The 27391-nt window shown below is 43.4% G+C and overlaps 1 protein-coding gene across 1 annotated transcript in view; it reads right to left on the bottom strand.

The window, feature by feature from the left end:
- LOC127578705 (solute carrier family 12 member 5-like) overlaps positions 1 to 27391 on the bottom strand; it is a 490113-nt gene that overhangs the window by 77504 nt on the left and 385218 nt on the right. The window contains 2 exon segments of the mRNA XM_052031027.1: positions 9214 to 9387; positions 27032 to 27243. Coding sequence (XP_051886987.1) covers positions 9214 to 9387; positions 27032 to 27243 — 386 coding nt within the window.

Genomic DNA, 27391 nt, shown 5'->3' with positions numbered 1-27391 from the left:
CCATTATTAAGGTTATGGCTACCCAACACTTAGAACATTTTAACATGATTAGGCAAAGTCAACAAGACTTTTCACAGGGTGACTGGTGGGATAGATGAGGTGGAGTAACTGGATTTGGCTCATTTGGGCTTTCACAAAGTAACGTGTACATAAGGTTTCATAAAGTCTCTACATAAAATGGAGCTGAGGGTATTGAAGCAATGTGTTTACATTACTGGCTAATTATCAAGACCCCTGGACTATTGGTCTACAGACTAATTCAAGTAATTGAGTAAACCTGGAATAAAAGGCTGATATCAGTAATGGTGACCGTGAAACTACCAGATTATCTAAAAATCCATCTCTTCCATAAATGTTGTTCAGGAAGGAAATCTGCTGTCCTTACTAGCTTGGCCCATATCTGACCCCAGATCCAAAGGGATATGGTTGTGGACTCTCACATGATTACACTGGGACGTATGAAGCAGGAGCAAGGGTGGCCCAAAAGCTGACCCAGTCTTGGTTTCCTTCCTCACTTGCCAATACCCCTTGGCTCGCTTGTAGAGGTAAACGTGAAGGACCATTGTGCTAAATTGCGGAATTATTGACCAACTGGAGCTGATTGGGCCCTACTCTTCTACATTACAAGTCACTTCACCATTGCTTCATTGTGGAGAGCACAAACATGTAGGTTTATGTGGTTATAAACTGAACACCATGACCTTGGCTTGCTTCTCCTAATGATTAACGAGATGCACATCGGCTTACTGGCTTTCTAATTGATGGAAGTCTCCAGCTAAATGAACACAGTGCAATCAGAACGCCTTCAGCCTAACATCAAAAAAATTGTACTGAAAATTAACTGCAATCTTTGATATTCTGGGATTTAAAACTACCCCCCATTCCAGCACCAGGAATTATGAATAATGATTGGGCTGTGATTCCAGCAAGCTTCTCATCTGAGGGACCTTCAGGCAATATAGTAACATTCCCTTAGTAATTGCTGTTTGTATTTCATGCATGAGTATAGTTTTTGTTATTAGTTTTGCAGGCTGATCCTGATTTTATTTGGGTTGGAGGAGGAGACTGCAGTAGATTTTTGTTTTTATTGCATGGACAGCAAGTGCTCAGTTGGTGAAAATAAAATTTGCCCTACAATCTTTAACTCTTTAGAGGTGGAATAAGTGAAAACTATGGGACACTATCTTCACGGATGAGAACTAGGTTATCGTTTATTTTGAGCAGATGAAAGTAATCCTTTATTCATTTCTTCAAGTAACATCACAATGTGTGTGCTTAAAGGAACTTTAGTTGCATGGAAGCATTTTCTCTGAAAATGGAACCCTCAACCCTGAGTAGTCTCTGCTAAGCTTTAAGTAATTCAAGAACCTTAATTTGTGAATTCTTCATTAATTCTTCCAGTGTTTTTAGTAATTTTAGTTATCAAGGTCAATGTGAAATTGTTAATAATAGCTGCCACTGCACAGCTCTTTCCTATGAAACAAATGCTTTTATCCCTATTTGCTCAATTACTTATGAATATAGAAAGATGTTCATTCTCCTGGGGCCATGGCTATGTTACCACGTAGTAAATTCCATCGCCTTGTGTAATATAGTCATTTTTCTTCCAGACCATTTCCCCTGGTTCTCAATTGTGACTCCTTCAGCAAATGCCAGCGGCTTTGGATGTCCCATCCTCTTTGTTTAATACCCCTCTGAGTTAGCAGAACATGCTCTGTGCCCTCCGCTTTTTCACGATTACTGATCTCCCATCACCATCACCAAAGAAAGGTTGTGGATGTGAATGCAGGCTGTTGTTCTGTGCAGCAGTTCTCCGATGCTTCAGTAGGTGGTGCCATTATACCACCCATTGTAGTGAATCCTTCATTTTGAGTGGGTTGTCAGGCACGAAAATTCAAAACCAAGTATATTACCATTAGCAAGTTTGTTCAACATCTACGTTATGGCAATGTGGGGTTAACAGAGGTCAGGCTGTCTTTGTAACTTTCTCCATTCTTTAATCCCATGTGGCAGGCACGGTAGTGTAGCGGTTAGCGTAACGCTATTACAGCGCCAGTGACCTGGGTTCAATTCTGGCCGCTGTCTGTAAGGAGTTTGTACGTTCTCCCCGTGTCTGCATAGGTTTCCTCCAGGTGCTCTGGTTTCCTCCCACATTCCAAAGACGTACGAGTTAGGAAGTTGTGGGTGTGCTATGTTGGCGCCGGAAGCGTGGCGACACTTGCGGGCTGCCCCCAGAACACTCTACGCAAAAGATGTATTTCACTGTGTGTTTTGATGCACATGTGATTAATAAAGATATCTTATCTTATCTTATAGAATCTCTGTGCTATTCCAAATCTGCAATCTTACAGAAGCTTGATGTTCACCATTCTGTCATCTGTGGCTGTAAATTCATTGTCTGGGTCCAAACCTCTTGAACTTTTTCTGACCCCTTTCTCTCTTCCACCACTTTAAGGGACTCATTAAAACCTCTTTGACTCAAGCTTTTAGTCACCCATCCTGATAACTCATGCAGCTCATGTCAAATTTTGTTTGATGTCACTCATGAGATGCACCTTGTGACATCTTACTGTTTTGAAGGTCACACATAATTGTAAATGAATGTTGTGAAATGAAACTAAGTTATGGAAAAAGTGGAGGTTAGATGATCATTAAGATACAACTCTTTCAGCTTTTGTCTTAAATGTGAAATTAGCCAAGAGTGTCAAAATTCTCCATCCTGGGTGTTTTAAGGGTTTAATTGACAGTTTGGACAGTCTCACTAAGGTATGATCAAACAAAATATCCAGCTGAATTGTATAGTTCTATATGAATGAGTACTGATTGATTCAAGCATAGAGGTAACTGGCAAGTTGGGGAGAGAGTGTTCTTTGTGTCAGCGTTGAGTAGGAGTTGAAGAAATCCACCTTTGCTCTTCTTACTTGAGAATATTTAATGAAGCTGCAGGAGTTACAACATGGGACTGCACTCCAGTCAACAGGGCTGGCATTCTTCATATTAAAGAGAATAAATTCTACCCAAATTAAGAAATACCAATTTCATATCAGAGTCATAGATTCGTAGAGCAATCCAGCACGGATACAGGCCCTTCAGCCCAACCAGTCCATGCCGACCACGGTGCCCACCCAGCTAGTCCCAATTTCCTGCGTTCGGCCCATATCCCTCCAAGTCCCGTCCCTCCATGTACCTATCCAAGTGCTTCTTAAATGACCCTGTTGTACCTGCCTCACCCACTTCCTCTGGCAGCTCGTTCCATATACTCACCACCCTCTGCGTGAAAAGGTTGCCCCTTGGGTCCCTTTTAATCTTTCCTCTCTCACCCTGAACCGATGTCTCCTAGTTTTGGACTCCCCTACCCTGGGGAAAAGACTGTTACTGTCCACCTTATCCATGTGTCTCATGATCTTAAACACTTCTAAAAGTTCACCCAACATTAAGTCAAAATTATTGCATAAGATTAACATGCTGGCTGTTTTCTCACCCAACGTTCATTTTGCCTGGATTACAATGGAAGTAGTAATAATATATGAAAAAGAATTAACTTCCTTTATTTTCCTGAGTAAAGAAACAAAGGCTTGCATCTAGATAGCGTCTTTCATAACATTGGGTCATTCCAAAGAGCTTTTCAGTCAGTGAAGGACTTTTGAGGTCGAGATGTTATCCCATCATCGGCAAAGTCTCAACCAATGTCCCTCAAACAGCAATGTGCTGAATGTTCAGCCAATTTCTTTTGTAGAGATTGCTTGAGGGTTTAACATTGGCCGGGACTCTGTTCTTCAAAATCTTTTAAACAGCAGGGTGGGCTCACAGTGCCTCACATTACATTTCCTCCTACCTACCCTTGAACCATGACCCCACCAAGGACCACCAGGACATTATCTCCTTCACCATCACTGACCTCATCACCTTGGGAGATCTCCCCCCCACAGCTACCAACATGACAGTCCTGCAACCTAGGACTGCCCGCTTCTATCTCCTCCCCAAAATCCACAAGAAGGACAGTCCCGGAAGACCTATTGTCTCTGGACCATGTGCTCAGATTAAACTGTTATCTTAAAGGTGGTTCCTCCAACAGCTGAGCACTTACTCAGTTTTATACTGGAAACCAACATGGTCAAGTTCTTGGAATGGGAATAGAACTGAATAACATTGGGACTTGGAGTGTGACCACAGAGTCACAGGTGAATTAGTGTGAAAATATGATCCCATTTATATGGTCTGCTCTAATTACAGCTCCTTGATATTATGGATACATCAGGACTAAAAACTGGTAAAATCTGCTGGTAATACTCTTTCTGAATATTATCCAGAAATACCTTTCGGAAAGTAAGTGTGTGCATGCATGTATGTGTGCGTGTGTGTGCGTGTGTGTGTGTGTGTGCGCGTGTATGTGTGTGTGTGTATGTGTGCATGTGTGTGTGTGTGCGCGCGTGTGCGTGCCTCTGTGTGTGTGTGTGTGTGTGTGAGAGGATCAGAGTCAACCACAATGCCCTAATTAATCAGTTCATCTGCTGACCACTCATATCCGCGAGAGGTACTGGCTCCAAATAAAATGTAATGGGTGTAGATCAGTGGCCGAAGTAAACAGCAGGGAGAAATATGATGAAAAACATGACGAACTTCTCTGATAGGATTTAAGATAAAACTGATAAAAGTGTTCAGAATCATGAATAAATAAGGAGAGACTGTTCCACAGAACCATACAGCCATAGAACCATAGAATCATATGGCACAATACAGGCCCTTCGGCCCACTACGTTGTGCCGACCCTCAAACCACACCTAAGACTATCTAACCCCTTCCTCCCACATATCCCTCTATCTTCAATTCCTCCATGTGCTTCTCTAATAATCTCTTGAACTTGACCAATGTACCTGCCTCCACCACCACCCCAGGCAGCACATTCCATGCACCAACCACTCTCTGGGTGAAAAACCTCCCTCTGACATCTCCCTTGAACTTCCCACCCATTACTTTAAAGCCATGCCCTCTTGTTTTGAGCATTGGTGCCCTGGGAAAGAAGTGCTGGCTGTCCACTCTATCGATTCCTCTTAATATCTTGTATACCTCTATCATGTCTCCCCTCATCCTCCTTCTCTCCAATGAGTAAAGCCCTAGCTCCTTCAGTCTCTCCTCATAATCCATACTCTCCAAACCAGGCAGCATCCTGGTAAATCTCCTCTGCACCCTTTCCAACGCCTCCACATCCTTCCTATAATAAGGCGACCAGAACTGGACACAGTACTCCAAATGTGGTCTAACCAGAGTTTTGCAAAGCTGCATCATCACTTTGCGACTCTTAAACTCGATCCCCCGACTTATGAAAGCTAACATCCCATAAACTTTCTTAACTACCCTATCCACCTGTGAGGCAACTTTCAATGATCTGTGGATATGAACCCCCAGATCCCTCTGCTCCTCTACGCTGCCCAGAATCCTGCCATTTAACCTTGTACTCCACTGTGGAGTTAGTCCTTCCAAAGTGTACTACCTCACATTTCCCTGGATTGAACTCCATCTGCCACTTGTCAGCCCAGCTCTGCATCCTATCAATATCCCTCTGCAAGCTTCTACAGTCCTCCACACTATCCACAACACCACCGATCTTTGTGTCATCTGCAAACTTGCTAACCCAGCCTTCCACCCCCCATACAAGTCATTAATAAATATCACAGAAAGTAGAGGTCCCAGAGCCAATCCCTGTGGGACACCACTAGTCACAGCCCCTCCAATCTGAATGCATTCCCTCCACCACAACCCTCTGCTTTCTACAGGCAAGCCAATTTTGAATCCACACGGCCAAGCTTCCCCGGATCCCTTGGCCTCTGACCTTCTGAAGAAGCCTACCATGTGGAACCTTGTCAAACGCCTTACTAAAATCCATGTAGACCACATCCACTGCACTACCCTCATCAATCTTCCTGGTCACCTCCTCAAAGAACCCTATCAGGCTTGTGAGGCAAGATCTTCCCTTCACAAAGCCATGCTGGCTGTCCCTAATCAGTCCATGTTTCTCCAAATGCTCATAGATCCTATCTCTTAGAATCCTTTCCAACAGCTTATCCACCACAGACATAAGGCTCACTGGCCTGTAATTCCCTGGACTATCCCTACTACCTTTTTTGAATAAGGGGACAACATTCGCCACCCTCCAATCCTCCAGTACCATCCCCATTGACAACGAGGACTCAAAGATCCTAGCCAACGGTTCAGCAATCTCCTCCCTTGCCTCATGAAGCAGCCCGGGGAATATTCTGTCAGGCCCCGGGGACTTATCTGTCCGAATATTTTCTAACAACTCCAACACATCCTCTCTCTTAATATCTACATACTCTAGAACATTACCCTCACCTACACTGTTCCCAGCATCATCAAGACCCCTCTCCTTGGTGAATACTGAAGAGAAGTATTCATTGAGAACCTCACCCACTTCCACAGCTTCCAGGCACATCCTCCCACCTTTGTCTTTAATCGGACCTACATTTACCCTAGCCATCCTTCTGCTCTTTACGTCCGAGAAAAAAGCTTTGGGATTCTCCTTAACCCTACTCACCAAAGCCTTTTCATGTCCCCTTCTCGCTCTCCTCAGCCCTTTCTTAAGTTCCTTCCTTGTTACTCTATATTCCTCACAAGCCCTGTCTGATCCTTGCTGTTTACACCTTATGTATGCTGCCCTCTTCTTCCAAACAAGTTGTTCCACCTCTCTCGTCACCCACGGTTCCTTCACCCTGCCATTCCTTCTCTGCCTCACTGGGATAAATTTATCCCTAACATCCTGCAAGAGATCCCTGAACATCGACCACATCTCCATTGTACATTTCCCTTCAAAAATGTCACCCCAATTTACACTCCCAAGTTCTCGCCTTATAGCCTCATAATTTGCCTTTCCCCAATTAAATATCTTCCCGTCCTCTTTGCTCCTATCCCTGTCCATGACAATTCTAAAGGTTATGGAGCAATGGTCACTGTCCCCCAAATGCTCACCCACCAATAAGTCTGTCACCTGACCTGGTTCAGTACCTAAAACTAGATCTAATATGGCATTTCCTCTAGTCGGCCTGTCAACATACTGCGTCAGGAATCTGTCCTGGATACACTTAACAAACTGCGCCCCGTCCAAACCTTTGGCACTAAGCAGGTGCCAATCAATAGTTGGATAGTTGAAGTCTTCCATTATAATAACCCTGTCATTTTCACATCTTTCCAAAAACTGCCTCCCAATCTGCTCCTCAGTATCCCTACTGCTACTGGGGGGCCTATAGAATACTCCTAGTAGAGTAACTGTTCCTTTCTTGTTCCTAACTTCCACCCATATTGACTCTAGAGAGGATCCTTCTACATTATCCACACTTCCTGCAGCTGTAACAGTGTCCCTGACCAGTATCACCACCCCTCCTCCTCTTCTCCCCCCCTCCCTATCCCTTTTAAAACACTGAAAACCAGGAATATTCAAAATCCATTCGGGCCCCGATGTCAGCCATGTCTCTGTAATAGCCACAATATCGTAGTCCCATGTACTTATCCAAGCTCTCAGTTCATCTCCCTTATTCCTGATGCTTCTTGCATTCAAGTAAATGCACTTTAGCCCATCCGCCTTACTACTTTTATAGCCTGTACTCTGCTTCTCCTTCCTCAAAACCTCTCCACCTGTCAGATCTGACTTTTTCCTATCCCCTTCTTCCTCTGACCTACTCCTCCGGTTCCACTAACAGAATGGTCACTAATCATAAGCCAGGGTTTTAAAGTCATTGACAAAAGTACCAGAGGCAGCAAGGGTCACATTGCTCCATGCAGTGAGTTTCTGTAATCTGAAACGTAAAGGTGGTGGAAGCAGCTTCCATGACAACATTCCAAAGTAACTTGCTTGACTACAAGAAGGGATAATATTTCCAGAACTACCGGAAAGAGCAGGAGTATCCAGTTAGGATAGGTTTGCCCAAATGCCGGCACAGATTGGCAGATGATACTTGAGTTTGTAGTAATAACTAGGAAAACTGAAGGTATTATAACTTCAGGTCTTTTGGAGATGAGTTAGGATGAATAATTTCAAGAATCATTGTAGATCCAATTTGTAATTTCATGGGTCAGGGACTGTCTGAATATAATATAGTTACCATGGCTGTTCCTGGACTTGATGGCAACTTAATAGAATTGAAAATGTCTGTTGAAAATAAATTGCAGTTTAAGCAGTTAATTTCTTGCAAGTAGGAAACTGATCCAACAATGGTCAGTTGGGTAATGATATTAATTGCACTAACCTGTTAAACACAGCAGAGAATATTTTATAAACAAAATATAACACATTTGACAGCTCATTCTCAGAATAATGCTTGTGACATTGAGGTAAAATGGTAGCTTACATCAATAGGCTATTAACACATTGTGGCTTTTGTTATACTGCTGTGGGTTATTGATGGGTGATAGAACAAACCATAGATTATGGGGAAAGGTCACTTTGTGCCACCTGATCAAATTGCAGCTCATAAAATGGCTTAAAATAGCATTTACTTTACCAGCAATACAATTACGAACAATTATTAATTGCAATGTAAATAAGGTAGATCTTACGTTGTGAAAAGTAGCACCTAAAGATGTTAGTTTATGCTTCTATTAACAGCACTAATTCCAATGACAATATAACATACAGTGGAAATAATGTATTTTGATGAAAGAACCTTAAAGGTTAAAAGCCAGTTAAAGGCGTTGATTCTCCATCCATTGTAATAGATAGGAGAGCAGGAAGTGTGAAAAGATTGCAGTAAAACAAATGTGCAGGCATGAGTTGCTTTAATGCTTTCCACTGAAATCACAACACCATATAAATGAGGCAGTTTCCACAGTGAATGCAGGAGCCCCCACTGCCTCCAATACCTGTGGTGGTTAGAGATTTTCCCCAGTGACTGAAAACACATTAATAGCACTGTTCGATGTGAAATCATTTTTATAAAGTTCAAAATTTTGAAAATTCAACCAAATCATTCAGAGCAAGTTAATTCATGAAGGTATTGGTGTTGTAATAGTTGCACAGGGCATCAAACAAAATGTGGAATATGCAAACTTCAATCCTGCTGTGGAAAATGTTGATCTATCTTTTAAATTCCATGGACTATTACTCTGATGATCAGATCCATGTGCTTCCCATGTGTAATTTCAACCCAGCTGGATTCCCATCTTTGGCTAGTTACATGTACTCCATATAAAAATATGTCCTACCTGTTACTGAAGGGAAGTAGATACCAACCAGCAGGGTGAAATACGACCTCATGTCAGCAAACACGTAAGGTTGATCCAAATCAACTTTCTGGGATGATGAAGTGGTGGCGACAGCTGGTAGCCTGCTGTGCTCCACAATCACACCTTTCTTTAGATAATTCGCCCACAGATTTTCTGGAACAAAGAAAAAATAAACAGGTAAAGTTAACTGGAAGGTGAATGCCCTTTGTCAATGTCCCAAATCTTCCTCATACTTTTATCTTCCAGCATCCTCTTTCTCTGATGGCTTATCACAGCTTTGGTCAGGACTGTTGAAGGATTTCACCCAGCTCCATTTGTGTGGTGATCGATAACCATAAGACCATAAGACAATAAGACAAGGACGCAGGATTAGGCCATTCAGCCCATTGAGTCTGCTCTGCTATTTGATCATGGCTGATTTATGTTTCCCTCTCAATCTCATTCTCCTGCCTTCTCCCTGCAACCTTTGACGCCCTTACTAATCAAGAACCTATCAACCTCCGCTCTAAATATACCCAATGACTTGGCCTCCACAGCCGTCTGTGGCAATGGATTCCACAGATTTACTACCCTCTGGCTGGAGAAATTCCTCCTCATCTGTTCTAAAGGGATGTCCATTTATTCTGAGGGTATGCCCTCTGGTCCTAGGCTCTCCCACTGATAGAAACATCCTCTCCACATCCACTCTATCCAGGCCTTTCAATATTCAGCAGGTTTCAAAGAGATCCCCCCCCCCCCCATCCTTCTAAACTCCAGCAAGTACAGGCCCAGAGCCATCAAATGCTCCTCATACGTTAACCCTTTTGTTCCCGGGACCATTCTTGTAAACCTCTGGACCCTCTCCAATGCCAGCACATCCTTCCTTAGATATGGGGCCCAAAACTGCTCACAATACTCCAAAATTGGTCTGACCAACGCCTTATAAAGCCTCAACATTACATCCTTGCCTTTATGTTCCAGTCTTCTCAAAATGAATGCTAACATTGCATTTGCCTTCCTTACTACCGACTCAACCTGCAAGTTAACCTTTAGGGAATCCTGCACTAGGACTCCCAAGTCCCCTTGCACCTCCGATTTCTGAATTAGCTCCCTGTTTAGAAAATAGTCTATGCCTTTGTTCCTTCTACCAAAGTGCATGACCGTACACTTCCCTTCGCTGTATTCCGTCTGTCTCTTCTTTGCCCATTCTGTCAACCTGTCCAAGTCCTTCTGCAGACTCCCTGCTTCCTCAACACCACCTGCCCCTCCACCTGTCTTTGTATCATCCACAAACTTGGCAACAAAGCTATCAATTCCATCATCCAGATCATTAACATACATTGTGAAAAGTAGCGGACTCAACACCAACCCCTGCGGAACACCACTAGTCACCGGCAGCCAACCAGAAAAGACCCCCTTTATTCCCACTCTTTGCCTTCTGCCAGTCAGCCAATCTTCTATCCATGGCAGTACCTTTCCTGTAATACCGTGGGCTCCTATCTTGTTTAGCAGCCTCATGTGTGGCACCTTGTCAAAGGCCTTCTGAAAATCCAAGTGAACAACATCCACCGACTCTCCCTTGTCTATCCTGCCTGTTACTTCCTCAAAGAATTCTAACAGATTTGTCAGGCAAGATCTCCCCTTAAGGAAACCATGCTGACTTCAGCCTATTTTATCATGAGCTTCCAAGTACCTCGAAACCTCATCCTTAATAATGGACCCTAACATCTTACCAACCACTGAAGTCAGGCTAACTGGCCTATAATTCCCTGTCTTCGCCTCCCTCCTTCTTAAAGGGTGGAGTGACATTTGTGATTTTCCAGTCACCTCTTATGGTTAATGTCTCCAACTGAAGATGGCTAATGATAGGAGTAGTGCGTGGCTGTGTGTGCTCCATTGGACCAAGTGCAGTTACAACACTGTAGAAGTGACAATGGTACTGAAGACCACAATATCAAAAAATTGTGCCCTGCACTCAGAAGCTGGCCCTTGTTCAGGAGGACTAGAAACATTTCTCTAACTTTGCTGGATAAAAAATACCACATTAAAAAATGGATCTGCTGAAATTTACTGTGATAAGTGATCAACAAAAGCTTCATTGCTTGTTGAGGAAAGATCCAGAAGAGGATTTTTACTTCATGGAAGGGGATTGCAATATATGTGGCTGATGAAATATTGGATCGTACCCCTTTAAGGATTGGACACCTTTCAGGAGATGTTTCGGGAGAGTTTATCCCTCTGCGGAATCTGCCTGTTGTCTTTGTGTAGCAGGCATACAGTAGAAAAAGTGTGCACGTTTCCCTGTGTTCGTTCGTTTAAAAAGCATTAGTTTAAATTCCATATCCTCCAGCACTGGTATTGGTATTGGTTTAATATTGTCACTTGTACTGAGGTACAGTGAAAAACTTGTCTTGCATACCGTTTGTACAGATCAATTCATTACACAGTGCATTGAGGTAGTACAGGGTAAAAACAATAACAGAATACAGAGTAAAGTGTCACAGCTACAGGGAAGTGCAGTGCAGGTGGACAATAAGGTGCAAGGTCAAACAAGGTAGATTGTGAGGTCAAGAGTCCATCTCATCGCATAAGGGAACCGTTCAGTAGTTGTATCACTGTGGGATAGAAGCTGTCCTTGAGCCTGGTGGTATGTGCCTGGTGGTATATAACTTAGGAAACAATACAGATATAGATGTGTAACTCACCAATAGGCAACAGCACAAGCATATTGCATAAAATAACAGTGGAGAAACAGGCCACTGTTCATGATCATTTGTGATCCCTACAACCCCATTTCCTCCACCTCCATCTGCAGTTGGTTCACTTTACTTTTCTCTTGTTTACTTAACTCGCTTTTCCTTAAATGCATCTCTACCAATTGCTTCAACTACTTTCTGAGGCGGTAGGATCTATGCTCTCATGACTGTCTGGGTGAGAAAGTGCCTTCTGAATTCCCACCTGACCTGTTGCGGCCCTCTTATATTACAGACTCCAGATCTCCCTGAACAAGTGGGAAACTACTCTCCGCATCCTTTCCCAAGTTCACCTATATTAGCAGTTCTTGGATTTTTTAAAATCTTTCATACATCCTCCAGTGCCCCCATTTCATTCTAATAATATCAAAATCAAACTGTTGGTAATTCTCCAACTATCATCCATGACCATTCGGCCCATCAAGTCTGTTCCACCATTCAATCATAGCTGATTTTTCTCAACCCCATTTTCCCACCTTTTCCCCTTAACCCCTGACCAATCAAGAACCTCTGCCTTAAATACATTCAATGACTTGGCCTCCACAGACCCCTGTGGCAATGAATTCCACAGATTCACCATCTTTATCCAACCAAAACATGTTCGACAGAACTTCAATTCTATTTCTTAAAAATAAACCCCAGTCTGCAATTTGCTTTTGTTACGGCCTGATTCACCTGAGTTGCAACTTTTAGTGACTCCTCCATTTATACTCCTCGCGCCCTTTGTTGGTTGTATTAACTTTGCAAATATTAGATTTTAGTTTTCACAAGAGGCCAATTTTAGTTAAGAGCAGCCTTGTTTAAACTCTCTGGTATTTGGAACAATTGCTTGGGAGAAAAGTGAAACAGGTATAGACAGAAGCTCTAACGTCCCCCATGATGGGAGAGAACAATGTACTCCTAATGCAGCACACACAAGACAGCAATAAAACAAAAGCAACATCAGAATTTTATCCTTGTGCTGACACCTTTTTTTTATAAATTCATTTCTTCTTAGAATCTGGCATTTGTGGGAAAGGCTTCCTTCACTGTTTGTTCCAAACTGACAATGAACCAAATCTTTCATGACTTCAGTTGGGCGCTGATGATTTGATGTGATATTACATGGGAAATTCCAAGAACTTAAGAGTTTAATTCGGATAAGTGTGAGTTGTTGTATTTTGGAAAGACAAATGAGGGTAGGACTTTCACAGCGAATGGTAGGGTCCTGGGTAGAGTTGCAGAACAGAGGTATTGGTTTATTGGTATTGGTTTATTATTGTCACTTGTACCGAGGGTACAGTGAAAACTTTGTCACCAAGGAGAACAAGTACATGGTTCCCTGAAATTGGGTGTTTGCAGGTAGACAGGGTGGTGAAGAAAGCTTTTGGCACACTGGCCTTCATCAGTCAGGGTATTGAGTATAGAAGTTGGCATATTGCAGTTATACAAGATGTTGGTGAGGCTGCATTTGGAATATTCTGTTCCGTTTTGGTCCCCCTGTTAGAGAGATGTCATTAAACTGGAATGATGCAGAGGAGATTTACGAGAGTATTACTGAGAATCGAGGGACTGAGTAATGGAGAGGGGTTGAGCAGGTTGGGACTTTATTCATTCGAGTGTAGGAGAATGAGGGGTGGTCTTAAGGGAGGGGTATAAAATCATGAATGTGCACAGTTTCTTTCCCAAAGTTGGGGAATCAAGAACTTGAGGACATAGGTTGAGGGTGAGAGGGGAGAGATTTAATAGGAATCTGAGGGGCAACTTTTTCACACAGAGGGTGGGATGTATATGGAACGAGCTGACAGAGGAAGTGATTGAGGCAGGTACACGAACAACATTTAAAAGGTACATGGACTGGTACATGGATAGGAAAAGTTTAGAGGGATATGGGCCAAATGTGGGCAAATGGGGCTAGTTTAGATGGGAATCTTGGTCGGCAGGGACCAGTTGGGCTGAAGGGCTCATTTCCATGGTGTATGACTCTATGACTCTAATCTCATGACAATAACAGAGTAGGTTCAATTCAATGGTGTGTCATTTGGAAGTGATGGCTACAATATAATCTGATAATCCTGCTGTAATCTTCTTGATGGCAATAATCTAGGGATTAGGAGGTACTGCAATGTGTGATATCAAGCAATCTGCTGAAAGGTTTCAAACTTCTTGTATGTTGCAGCTGTATCAGTCAAGGTGTCTGATAACACAAGACGGACTGCAGATGCTGGAAATCTGGAGCAACACACAAAATGCTGGAGGAACTCAGCAGGTCGGGCCGCATCTGTGGAGGGAGATGGACAGTCCACGCTTGGTCCACAGTCCCCTAGCCGGTGTAACAAGGTGGGGGGAAGGGGGGGCAAGAGCTGGGGGGTGACGGGTGGATCCAGGTGAGGGGGGTGATAGGCAGGTGGGAGGGGGGAGAGTGGGAGTGATGTCGGAAGCTGGGAGGTGATCGGTGGAAGTGACAAAGGGCTGAAGATGGAATCTGATAGGAGGGGACAGTGGACCCTGGGATAAAGGGAAGGAGGTGGGGAGGGGAACCGGAGGGAGGAACGTGTGGGTGATGGGCAGGTGGGGAGGGCAGGGGGGAGGGGAAAGAGATGGGGGCCGGTGGGATAAGGGAAAAATAAGGGGGGGGGCCGAGGGGAGTGGTTACCGGAAGTTAGAGAAATCATTGTTTATGTCATCAGATTGGTCAGCAAGTTGTGTGATAAATATTCTGTCATACTCCTGACTTCAACCTTGAAGATCATGACAAGCTTTTGAGAAGTCAAGAAAATAAGCCACATGCCAAAGAACGTTTAGCAAGTAGCAGGCTGTTCATGTGGCTGGTCCAGTTCAGCTTCTTGGTGAGTCCAAGCTGCTGATGCTGACGCACCCAACGATGCTAGAGTCATTGCTAGTTAGGGGATGCTTTTATTGGTAGTGGTATTGCCTTTGACAAGGATGAAGCATATTACTTGTTAGCCCAAACATGGATCTTGTCCAGGTCCCTCTACAGAAGGCATGCATTTTGCTGGCTTGAGTATTACCACCAAGGTTAATATTTAAGTCTATGTGCTAAAGAACTGCTTCGTTAATGGAGGAATTGTGAATGGCGCCGAATGCTGTTCAATCATCGAAGAACAATCTCATTCTTGACTGTATCACTGAGGCCATTGATGAAAGAGCTGGAGGTTGTTCGGCTGACACAAGCAGCGTTGTCCTGGAGATAAACTGGTTGGCTTTCCAAATTCACAATCCCCTTTCTTTTCCAGCAAGTACCATTCCAGAAACTGAAGATTGTACAATTGACCAGATGGACTTCAGTTTTGTTAGGACACCTGGACACAATACTCAAGTGATTCTCACTTGATATTGAGTCAAGCTTTCCCCTGTTCTCTAACTCTCGTGTCTATGTTCTGGATTCATCATGGCTTAGTATGGCAACTGCTCCGCCCAGGACCGCAAGAAACTGCAGAGAGTTGTGGACACAGCCCAGTGCATCACGGAAACCAGCCTCCCCTCCATGGACTCTGTCTACACCTCTCGCTGCCTTGGTGAAGCAGCCAGCATAATCAAAGGCCCCACCCACCCAGGTCATTCTCTCTTCTCTCCTCTCCCATCAGGCAGAAGATACAGGAGCCTGAGGGCATGTACCACCAGGTTCAAGGACAGCTTCTATCCCCCGGTGATAAGACTATTGAACGGTTCCCTTATACAATGAGATGGACTCTTGACCTCACAATCCACCTTGTTTGACCTTGCACCTACCTGTAATACACTTCTCTGTAGCTGTGATACTTTAGTCTGTATTCTGTTATTGTTTTTACCCTGTACTACCTCAATGCACTCTGTACTACCTCAATGCACTATGTCATGAATTGATCTGTACGAACGGTATGCAAGACAAGTTTTTCACTGTACCTCGGTACAAGAGACAATAATAAAACAACTCCAATTCCAAGACCAATACAGGTTGCAGAGGTGAATAGTTCTCATGGAACTCCACATTAGCATCAGTGAACAATTTGCTGGAGAGAAGTCACCACTGGATGGTATAGCCAATAACTCCTTCCACCAATTAGGCAGAAGCTGGCTGGAAAGTCGTTACCTGGATCAAAGTTATCTTGTTTTGAAGGCACTTATGAGCAATACTCCACATTCTCAACCATATGTCAATGTCATGATTGCAGTTGTATAAAGTGGCCGGAGGGACTGAGATGGATGCAGATATTCTGGTGTGTAAGTTCTAAGCAACATCGACGACATTCTCAGAGCCTGTGTCATGTGGACTGAACCAAATCAACAGGGGACTTCAGGAGAAGGAAAACTAGAACCAGTCAGCGAGTAGTTTTTGTCTGCAGACACCTGCTAACACTTCACCCTTATTTCTTGGACTCACACGTGAGCTCTCAAACGAGATTAACTCAGATGATGTACAAATCAGCACAGTTATGCATTGCAGCCTGAGTTAACGCCCACACAAAGCTGAAGATTTAATCTCAATGACAAATGAATGCAATAAAAATGATTAAATATGTCATAACTAGAATCTTGGTTGCTTGCCAATAAAAAGAACATCTGTTACTAACTAGCTCGTGACTTCATGACTTTGCTATATTTATTTTTTTCCGTGAAAGCCCAGAGGAAACAAAGTGAGTGGCATTGAAAGTTGGACTGGCAGGAAACTTTTTGATCTAAATGACAAATAATATCACTTTATCGTTTAAAACCACCCAATATCAATTTTAAATAGTTATTCTGGCTGTGGCCACTGGTTGTGACAACTTAATTTAGATCCCACTTTCACTGGCTTGCATTCTTAATTAATTACTATTATACGGCTTATGGTATTAATACTATTTGCAGATGGACAAGATGATTGGAGGACATTCCTGTCAATCAAGCCTGGCAACCACATTGTTATAAGTGACTGAGAACGATTTTCTGTACGAAGTTTATATCTCACTGCCCTCCACTCCATATTTTGTAAAATTAGCCTGCTTTTATCGGAAGGAGTTGCTGTAATTTTTGCCATTAGTTCTGCTTGTTCCAGTTTCTGAGTAAGTTGACTTTACTGTAAGTCCAGAAATAAATTTGGACCTGGCTCAAACTCACTGGCTGAAACAATGTTGTAAGTTGACTCTCTGTAATTATTGTTTTAACACATTCAGCTTGTTCCTGTCACATAGCCTCCCCTTGACTAGTTTAATCTCTCTCTTTCTTTGGCACCAGTACCATATTCAAGGACAGAGCCAGGACTGAGCCTGGTTAGGTCGCATCCACTGAATTGTGAGTGCTTAGATTATTCTTGACCTGTTTGAGACTGAGGAGTGATCTCCTGGTCTGACTGATCATAAGCCTCCCTGTTTATAGAAACATTGACATTCATGGCACAGAAAGGAAGCCACATCAACCAAAAAGAGAGTGATTTAAATTGAGGCCACGTGCCAATCTCTGTCTGTATTCTCATAGGTTCTTGTTCTTAAGTCTCTTCTGGAAGTGGTGACAGGTTCTGTCTCCAACACCGTTACAGTACATCTTACCCCTCCGTTACCCTTTGGGTGGAGAAAGTACTCAACATGCCTCTGATCCTTTTACCTGAACTATGTGCCTTAGTTATTGACCTTTCTGCCAAAGAAAAGAGGTCCCTCTTGTTCTCCTGTCTCAGCCTCTCAGAATTTAATTGAGCTCACTTCAATCTCCCCTATAGTCCTTTGTTCCAAAGAAAAGAACCTCTGCCCAGCTAATCTTACCTCCTAGCTGCAATTCTCAGGCTCTGGTACCTTCTGTAGTTCTCTCACATCCTTCCTCCGGTATGCTGACCTGAGCATAGTATGGTGATGACGTGCTTCTCTTCTGCAATGACTTTGTGGTGTAATGGGTGTCCAGTGCCACTGACTAGATGAGCCAATGGTCCAGACTAAATGGGGAAGATATTGACCAACTGCTGGTAACACGTACTGAATTAATTAACTGTTAGCTTTGCAAACTGCATACTAAATTTCTGCTGCCCACTGGTTCACATAATTGCTCCGTTAGCCACCACCATGCTCCACATATCAGTATGGAGGCCCAATAACGTTACTTACTGCCAGCCGCACCTTGTAAAAGTCAGCCCGCTTAAGGTTCCAAGAAGTCGCGGGAACCATTTGAAAGCTGAATTTGTGCTGGGATACTTGAGCAATGGGCGACTATGTGAGAGAGTGAGGGCAAAGGTTTTCGGACACTACCCTGGAGGGGCTGGAATGAGGAGATTTCTAGGTACCCCCAAAAAAGAGGCAGTAGGCCTGCAGGCTGATGCTCTGGAGAAAATGGAAGGAAGCAACTGTCAATGCGGACTTCTTCAGGAACATGGATGGAGGAGGGCAGGAAGAGGTTTAATGATCACATCCAGGTTGTCAAGATGACAGAATACAAAGATAAAATGGAATTTCTTACTGACTACATTTTATCTACAACTACAACACAAAACTAACAACAAACTTCACCAAGTTTTCAGGTCACATCCTGGACCTTGTCCTTACACACTTACCATGGTCATGAGCCTTAACTCCACAACTCACAGCTAGCTACATCCTTTAAAACACGCTGTAGGACACTCAGTGACAGAGTTCCCTTTTCCTTTCAGGCAAACCTGGAGGAGTCAGCAATGAGAATTGTGGGGAGCAGGGAGCTGGGGCCATGGCCACCAGCAGGACTGAAGCATGAATGAGGGAGGCAACTACATCTAATTCTGCTTCCTGCACCACACCCCTTCTTCTGTTTCACTCAGCCAGAAGTTGCAGGCTGTGTGAACCCACATGTCCCACTTTCTCCTCTTCCTTCACCACAACTCAACCTCTGCCCTATTTTCATTCCAGGTATTGGAATCGGTTTATTATTGTCACTTGTACCGAGGTACAGTGAAAAACGTGTCCTGCATACTGTTCATACAGATCAATTCATTACACAGTGCATTGAGGTAGTACAGGGTAAAAACAATAAGAGAATACAGAGAAAAGTGTCACAGTTACAGAAAAGCGCAGTGCAGGTAGACAATAAGGTGCAAGGTCACAACAAGGTAGATTGTGAGGTCAAGAGTCCATCTCATTGTATAAGGGAACCGTCCAACAGTCTAATCATCGTGGGATAGAAGCTGTCCTATAACCTTGCACCTTATTGTCGACTTGCAATGCACTTCCCTGTAGCTGTGACACTTTACTCTGTATTCTATTATTGTTTTTACCCTGTACTGCCTCAATGCACTGTGTAATGAATTGATCTGTATGAATGGTATGCAAGACAAGTTTTTCATTGTACCTCAGTACAAGTGACAATAATAAACCAATACCAATAACAATTAGGTGCAAGGTCATAATGAGGTACTGTACAGGTACTGAATAAATGGAAACTTCTCAACCATACCAGTTTTACAGACTGCCTTTACCAAGGTAAGTCAATTTAAGGCACTTCACAGGAACATTATCAAACAAACTTTGACAGCAATAAAGAGATTTTAGGGAAGAGACTCAGTCACGGGGAAGTGTCATAATTGAAGTATGTGGAGCAGAAAGCAGTGTGGTTGAGAGAAGGAATTCCAGAGCTTAAGTTAAAGGTGCCAGTAGCAAAGGGCTAAAAATTGGGGATGTGCAAAAGACCGGAACTAGAGGTGATTTTGTAAGGCCAGTGATATAACTTCCTGTCACTGGGGAAAAGGAAGATGGAGTAAAGATGAAGACCGCTTTCACTTGATCTTAGGGCTTGGGTATGGACACTGTGCACACTTTGGAGGGTAGGAGAGATGAAGGAACTAGGTACATAAATATATCCTGTACAGAGTGAGATATCAAGCAGTGGCTGTGCAGATCCCGAGCTGGGCAATAGGATCACTGGAAGAAAGATTGCACGATATTCCTCTCCAGATGAGGACATTAATAGGGACAGCTACAGAGGAAGGCTGATAGGTAATGGGTTTGCACTGGGAAGTCTGCCAGAAAGCCCACACGCAATGTCAAGGCACATGGAGAAGTCCAGCATCAACTTGTTGCAGAGATTTGTACCGACCCTGGAGCCCAACCTTTTATTCTCCCCGCATTCTCATCAGCTCCCTCCGGATTCTACCTCTCACCTACACACTAGGGGCAACTTATAGCAGCCAATTAAACTACTAGTCCTTCTTTGGGGTGTGGGAGGAAACTGGAGCACCCAGAGGAAACCCATGCAGTCACAGGGAGAACATACAAACTCCACACAGACAACACTGGAGATCAGGATCGAACCCAGGTTGCTGGAGTAGTGAGGCCGCTGTATGGAGTGAAATACATGAATGAATGGTCACTGCTGCATTGAGGTACTGAATAAATGATAAGCATTAATATCTGTGGTCCAGGCTTTCAGGTGGATTCCTTTACTTTGTTGCTGATGGCCGTTAGTAATTGGATGAAGAGATGAATTTCAACTTGGGCTCATCAAGTCTTGGTTATCCTCAGGGAGTTCCACCCAACTTTACCTGAAATAGATTTCCTACTTCTCTACATCATACTACGATAAGTATAAAACTTTATTTTCAAGGGGTTTAGAATCAATCTTGATTTCTTTTCATAACGTTTCCCTGGTGACAGTGGCCTGACCTGGGCAACTATACATTGGTTGACAATCCAATTAACATGTTGCAAGTATACTAAATGTATTAAAGATCATTTTGAATTGCTTGGAACTCATAGTTTGCACAATAGAAGGAAGAAAACCTTTGTCAATCATACACGACTCCTGGAAAGTAGCTGGCAATTTTGGAGATTCATAGTCTTGCTTATACTGATGTTTGAATACCCGCTGCAACCAATAGGAGATATCATGGCAGCAACACTGGAAGAAGATGCACTGTGGTTCTTAAGTATTTTGTTCAAGGTCAGTTTTTGAATTCATAACCAGGAGCAGAATAAAGGAGGCAGAAAGAACGGACCTCTCGAAAGCTTCAAGTGTGTTAGTTTAAGTTGGCTTAAAATTTAATGCACTTTTAGCATCAGCAACGGTGAAAAATAGCCAGTTTCCACTTTGATTCTATGCAGGGATGAACAATTGAATCCTGACATAAATTACTTAATTTTGGGCATGCTTAGAATTTTGTCCATTTCTCATATGTTCTAATTCACCTTCACCTGAAACATGCTCACAGCAGCAGGCTGTCAGGTGAATAACTTGAGTATCAGGAATAACTGCAGCAAAGGCAGGGATGTCTCCGAGGTCATCTGAAGGATTAGCTGCTTGTTCCCCATGCCATCTGGTGGCCCAGCAGATTTATTGTTTCTGGGTGGATCAATCTGTGATGAGGAAAGAAATCTGCATCGGATACAATGTGAGTTTGCATTTGTCTTTCCTGATTGAAAAACTAAGGAGTTACATTTATTAAACCTTCCACAATCTCAGAATATCCTAAAATGGTTTAGCCTCTGTGAATTACTTTAGAAATGTAATCACCAGTGCAATGTTAAAAAATACAGAAGCCGATTTGTAAGGTCCCACAAACAGGGATAGGAAAAGTGTCCAGATCATCTCTTTTAAAGTCTTGTTTATGATATAAACATTGGTCAGGACTCTGGGAAAAATCATGCTCTTCTTAAAATAGTGCAGTAGATAGCTCTCTCTGACGGTGCAGAACTCCCTTGGCATTGCACTGGGGTATATGCTTAGATTTTTATGCCTATTTCTCTAAAGCAGGAATTGCACCCATAACTTCTAGATTCAGAGGAAACATTATATTAGAATGTTATATTGCAGCATATTGTTGGAATTATCCAAGACCTTTCCCAGTGCAAGAACATTTACACACAATAACAAAACTTTTCATTTCTGCCATTAGTTTTCTCAATGTTTGAATCTAGGAAATGCAGTGATAAAATAAAATTTGAAAGAAAGACTTGATTAATCTTCCACAATCAAAACTGTGTCAAATACAGACTGGATTATCATAGCTAGCTTCCCAGGTTACCAGCTGAGTCTGTAAAATTGCAAAGTTTGTTTTATCGTGGAGCAGAGTACATGAGCTTGCAGGCACTGATTGAAATGGGACTGGAGACCTCAGTTGAGAAAAAAGCATTTCTATCTATCATTTGGGATTGTATTAAAAACCTGCTCATGAATATACAAGCATGCTCATGGAAAAGAACAAGGAAGAGCAGAGTTAAGCTTGGACTCCCCTGGCACGTTGTAATTTCTATATAACATTACTGACATTTCATGTAAACTTCAGGGAGAGACAAGTAAAACAGGGAAAATAAAACCACAGGCCAGAGCTGAGAGACATTTTGTTAGTTCAGTAGGCTAAAAATTCAATATTGGGTGGTAGAGTGATTCAGCTAGTAGAGCCACTGTCTCGCAACACTAGAGGCCTGGGTTCAATCCCGACCTTGGGTGCTGTCTGCGTGGAGTTTGTACGTTCTCTCTGTGACGGCGTGGGTTTCCTCCTACATCCTGCGATATGAATTGCCCCTGAGTGTAAGTGGATGGCAGGAGAATCGGTGGGGGAGGGTGGAATGTTGGGGTGAGTTTTACAGGGATATAGGTGAGAGAATGGGGCCGATGGGAATGGTCTGAAAGCTGGCATTGGGTCAGTGGGCTGAATGGTCTCCTTCTATGCAACAAAAAACATCTGAGATTGCAGTGTTACTGGAGCACTCATGCACAATCAGAATGGGTGGTATTGTTGTTGTGACTATCGGTGTTTCTCTGGTTTAAAAAGCATTGTCATGGATTTGGAAAGCAAAAGTTTGTTTAAGAAATTTGAACAGTAAAAAGAAGTTGGAGAGGAATAGATAGAGTAGACAGCCAGCGCCTCTTTCCCAGGGCACCAATGCTCAATACAAGAAGGCATGGCTTTAAAGTAATGGGTGGGAAGTTCAAGGGAGATGTCAGAGGAAGGTTTTTTACCCAGGGAGTGGTTAGGGCATGGAATGCGCTGTCTGGGGTGGTGGTGGAGGCTGATACGTTGGTTAAGTTCAAGAGATTGCTGGGTAAGTATGTGGATGAATTTAAAATAGAGTGATATGTGGGAGGAAGGGGTTAGATCGTCTTAGGCGAGCTTTAAAGGTCAGCACAACATTGTGGGCTGAAGGGCCTGTATTGTGCTGTACTGTTCTATGATTCTATGATTCTAAGATGTGGTGATAGTTGGCAAACAACAAAGAGGTCAAGGATTGAGCGTCTGATGAGAGGCATGACGTCAGCACATCTGAAGGGGAAGGGGATAACACTTGAGGAGAGAGAAACCCCAACAAGATCAGCTAACCTGAAAGCCATGAAGGGAAGTTGGATTGTCAACAGCTCAGCAGGAGAAGGATTGAGAGAGCAGGGAGAGGGCGTCAGGGACAAGATGACTGAGAAGTATTGGGGGGTGACTGGAGAAAAACCAGAGCAAAAGAAAACTTTGGAGGAACTTTGGCCTCGTTAACCATGGGAAGGGGATGAAGTCTGGAGGACAACTGATTGAATGGACTCGATCTTCATGACAAAGGGAGCCCATGAGGTCCTTCCACTTTTTGTGGGAGGCGTCGATCAAAGAGATGCTAAGACAGGTTTCAGGAGATGTTCTGCGGCGGCGAAAAGAATCCAAGAATTATCTGGGATTAATGGTAACGTGACTTGGCCACCAGATTCTCTTAAAAGTGGAAATGGAGATGTGGATCATACTAATGGGAACGGGCAAGGACAAAGAGTCATGGTTTTAATGGCTTTAACTGAGACGTTAAAGGTGGAGGGGAAAGTGATTGGTTGTGGTGGGAATGTGGAGGTCAGAGGTTAGGGTGGGATTTGAGAGCTGTGAAGGAATTGGGAGAAGGTATTTTTCCCAGTGCTGGTACAGATTACTGGGGGAGGGAAGGGAAATGCTGGTGGAAGGCAACACAAGCGACAGGTCAGAGATGCCTCGTTTGAGACTCAGGCGATGGGAGTAGCAAGGATACACGGGATACCACGGTCGAGGGGTGGTCAGTAATGAGGCTTGGGAATTTATCCCTCATGAGAGACAGAATGAGGAAGGGATGGCAGTGCTCAGCGAGAGGTGGCGATGAACTGAGACGGAGGTAGGAATCACTGAGACTGAGAAGCCTTCCACTGAAGAGGCCAAGTGAAGAAAACAGTAACAGTTTCCCAGTAATAAATGAACATGATCCCTGGGTAGGCAGTAATAAAAGGGGGATCTTAAAAAAGGTGGAAGAAATGCCAAAGGGTCAAGGTGTGAATTGCTGATGAAAACCACATTGCAACAGTGATGGTCAGGATGGGATAAGGGGTGGGAGACGTAGGCAGGCAGGGAGCTTCATTAGGGGTTGTGGTGAGGGTAGGTGTCAGTCAGGTTCCCTTAAAGGCTGTAATATTAATGCTCTCATCAAAAATCAGATCGTGAGCAGCAAGGCCCCTATCTACATCAGAATATAGAGTCTCTGGAAATTCAAATGATGAAGCTGATCCATTGGAAGAATCCATAGTATGGACAGTAGAGTGGCAAGGTTTGCCCCCAATGAGTGGAATTTCATTTCCATCATTATTCAACTCCAGCACATACTACAGACCCAGTGGAACTTCAGATACCAGGGGTCATCTCACCAGCCTCGCCTCTTCCAGAGAATGAGACAGGAACAAGGAACAAAGCTGGAAACCAAGTTTTACTCCAAATTCTATGGAAATAAAGGGGTAAGAGGAAGAGAAATTGATATTGGTATAATAAACCAATACCGATACCAATACCAATTTCTCTTCCTCTCCCCCCAATAGTTCCATGGTTCTACTACCAGAAAATTATATTTAATACTTTAATTTTTGTCATCTGGAGTTGAGTTTGGCAGTGATAGGAGGGATGTCATGTTTGATTTTTAGGACAGATTTGAAAGGGGAAACTACAGTTGACATTTAGGTCCATAAATGAGATGATTTGGAGATTCTAATAGTGATCTAGCTGGGATTTCAACTGCCTCATCTGCATAAGAAAAATATGTAATTCTTTCTGAATTGCTTTTCCCAGAAGAAATCACTCCAATTAACCCCAGCAGGTTGATCGCAGACACCAACGATTGGCTAAAAAAGCATTTCACAAGGTTCACATTTTCTTTTGTTCTATTTTGGTTATTTACGACTTAGCATTTAGCCACGGGAGATAAAGCACTTTCAGGTAACACCATTTCATTTCTCAATCAACTTACATAAAATTCACCAACTGATTCATTTTTCTCGGTATGATGCATCATGCAGAAGGGTAATATTGGCCATTGAGTTACAGTTGGGTGTTTCCAGAAGTTTAAAAAATGTATTGTATGAATGTTTGGAAAGGGTGGAGAACACAGATCTATTGCTTTTACAATTGTTGATATAATGTCTTACAATTCACTCATGGCAAAATTCAATGGCAAGGTCAACACTAAACTCCTGAGGATTTTCTGGTGAAGGAAGGGAAGAGGTTTTACTGCTGATTTTGACTTGGGAACAGATCAGAACTGTGCAGGACTTGGAGGAGAACTGGGATGTGGTGACATTCCCACGAGGGCTGCTTTTGCACTTCCAGTTAGCAGGGGTTGACGTCTGCGAGGTGACATACGGCCACTGAGCTACATGGCACCTCAGATCAGATCCTGGGTTGTGCTCAGTTAGCTGTTTGCAGCTACAGCAGCTGTGGATGTATTACAACTGGCCTCAGAACCTTTATGGTCCCACAGTGGTATAGAAATAGAACAATAGAGCACAAGAACAGGCCTTTTGGCCCACAATGTTGTGCTGAACTAATTAAGCTAAAGACACCTAATTAATCTAATCCCTTCTGCCTGCACACGGTCCATATTCTTCCATTCTCTGCACATTCATGTGCTTGTCTAAGAGTTTCTAAAACACCTCTATCGTATCTGTCTCCATCACCACCCCTGGCAGTGCATTTCCAGGTACCCACCACTCTCTGTGTATAAAACTTGCCCCACACATCTCCTTTGAACTTTCCCCCTCTCACCTTAAATGTATACCCTCTGGTATTAGACATTTTGACTGTGGGAAAAAGATACTGGCTGTCTACTCTATCTATGCCTCTCATAATCTTATAAACCTCTGTGAGATCTCCCCTTAGCCTCCACCACTCCAGAGGAAACAACCCAAGTTTGTCCAACCTCTCCTCATAGTACATGCTCTCTAATTCAGGCAGCATCCTGGCAGCATCTTCTGCACCCTCTCTAGAGCCTCCACATCCTACCTATGATGGGGCGACCAGAACTGAATGCATTACTCCAGATGCGGCCTAACCAGAGTTTTATAACTTCCTGACTCTTGAACTCAGTGCCTCGACTAATAAAGGCAAGCATGCCGAATGCCTTCTTTACCACCCTATCAACTTGTGTAGCCACTTTCAGGGAGCTATGGACTTGGACCTCAAGATGTATCATAGTGCATCAACACTTTTTAGGGTCCTGCCGTTAACTGTGTACTTTCCCTTTATATTTGAAGTCCCAAAGTGCAACACCTCACACTTGCCCGGATTAAACTCTATCAGCCATTTTCCTGCCCACATCTGCAACTGACCTGTATCCTGCTGTATCCTTTGGCAAGTTTGTCCAACCTCTCCTTATCGTACACGCTCTCCAATCCAGGCAGCATCCCGGTAAACCCCAGTAGCCACAACACCGCCAATCTTTGTGTCGTCTGCGAACCTACTAACCCACCCATCCAGGTTTTTATCTAGGTCATTTAAATACATCACAAACAGCAGAGGTCCCAGTACAGATCCCTGCAGAACGCACTGGTCACGGACCTCCAGCCAGAATAAGTCCCATCGACCACTACCCTCTGAATGCAGAGCTTTGGATCTGGACATACAGTGAACTCTGCAAATGCTGTACCCTCGTGAGTTTGTGCTTGGCTGTGAGGAATCTAAGGATGAATAGCCTGCTGGTTCTTCCTCTCAGCTATGCATATAATGGAGAGGGCATGACTAATACCTCTCGATCTGCATGACCAGTGTAGATATGAAAGGCAGCCAACAGGGCAAAGCAAAGGAAAAGAATCTGAAGGCTACTGTTTCATGCTGACCACCTGCACACCCTTTGCCCCTCTGGGTAACACATCTTTCCACGGCTCCTTGCATGGCCAATTACCTGTGATAAGTCCACTGGCGACTCCTGGGATCCCTTGCAGCTCAGTGACGTTGTTTTTCTCAAAGTATTCATCGCATGTGGCATTGAGGAAACCAGATGTGCAGAACAGCTGCCAAAGTTTGGTGGTCACAGTCTCATTGGCCACAGTGATCACTTTGGCACAGATGTCAAAATTTTTCTGTGACAGTGTCCTGTTCCCTAGAATACAGACACTGAAAATAGAGAGAACATCCTGTTAACATGAAATGTGAGTGAGCCTCAGTTCCACAATAATAAAAGTTCTCCTGGTGGTAACCCTCCTTATAAATCCATTACAATTTTGAGTAGATCTCAAAACAAATTGCGCGTGGTAAATGGGCT

This window comes from Pristis pectinata, chromosome 16 (assembly GCF_009764475.1).
Source record: "Pristis pectinata isolate sPriPec2 chromosome 16, sPriPec2.1.pri, whole genome shotgun sequence".
Lineage (NCBI taxonomy): Eukaryota > Metazoa > Chordata > Chondrichthyes > Rhinopristiformes > Pristidae > Pristis > Pristis pectinata.
This window is presented reverse-complemented; position numbering and strand designations above follow the sequence as displayed.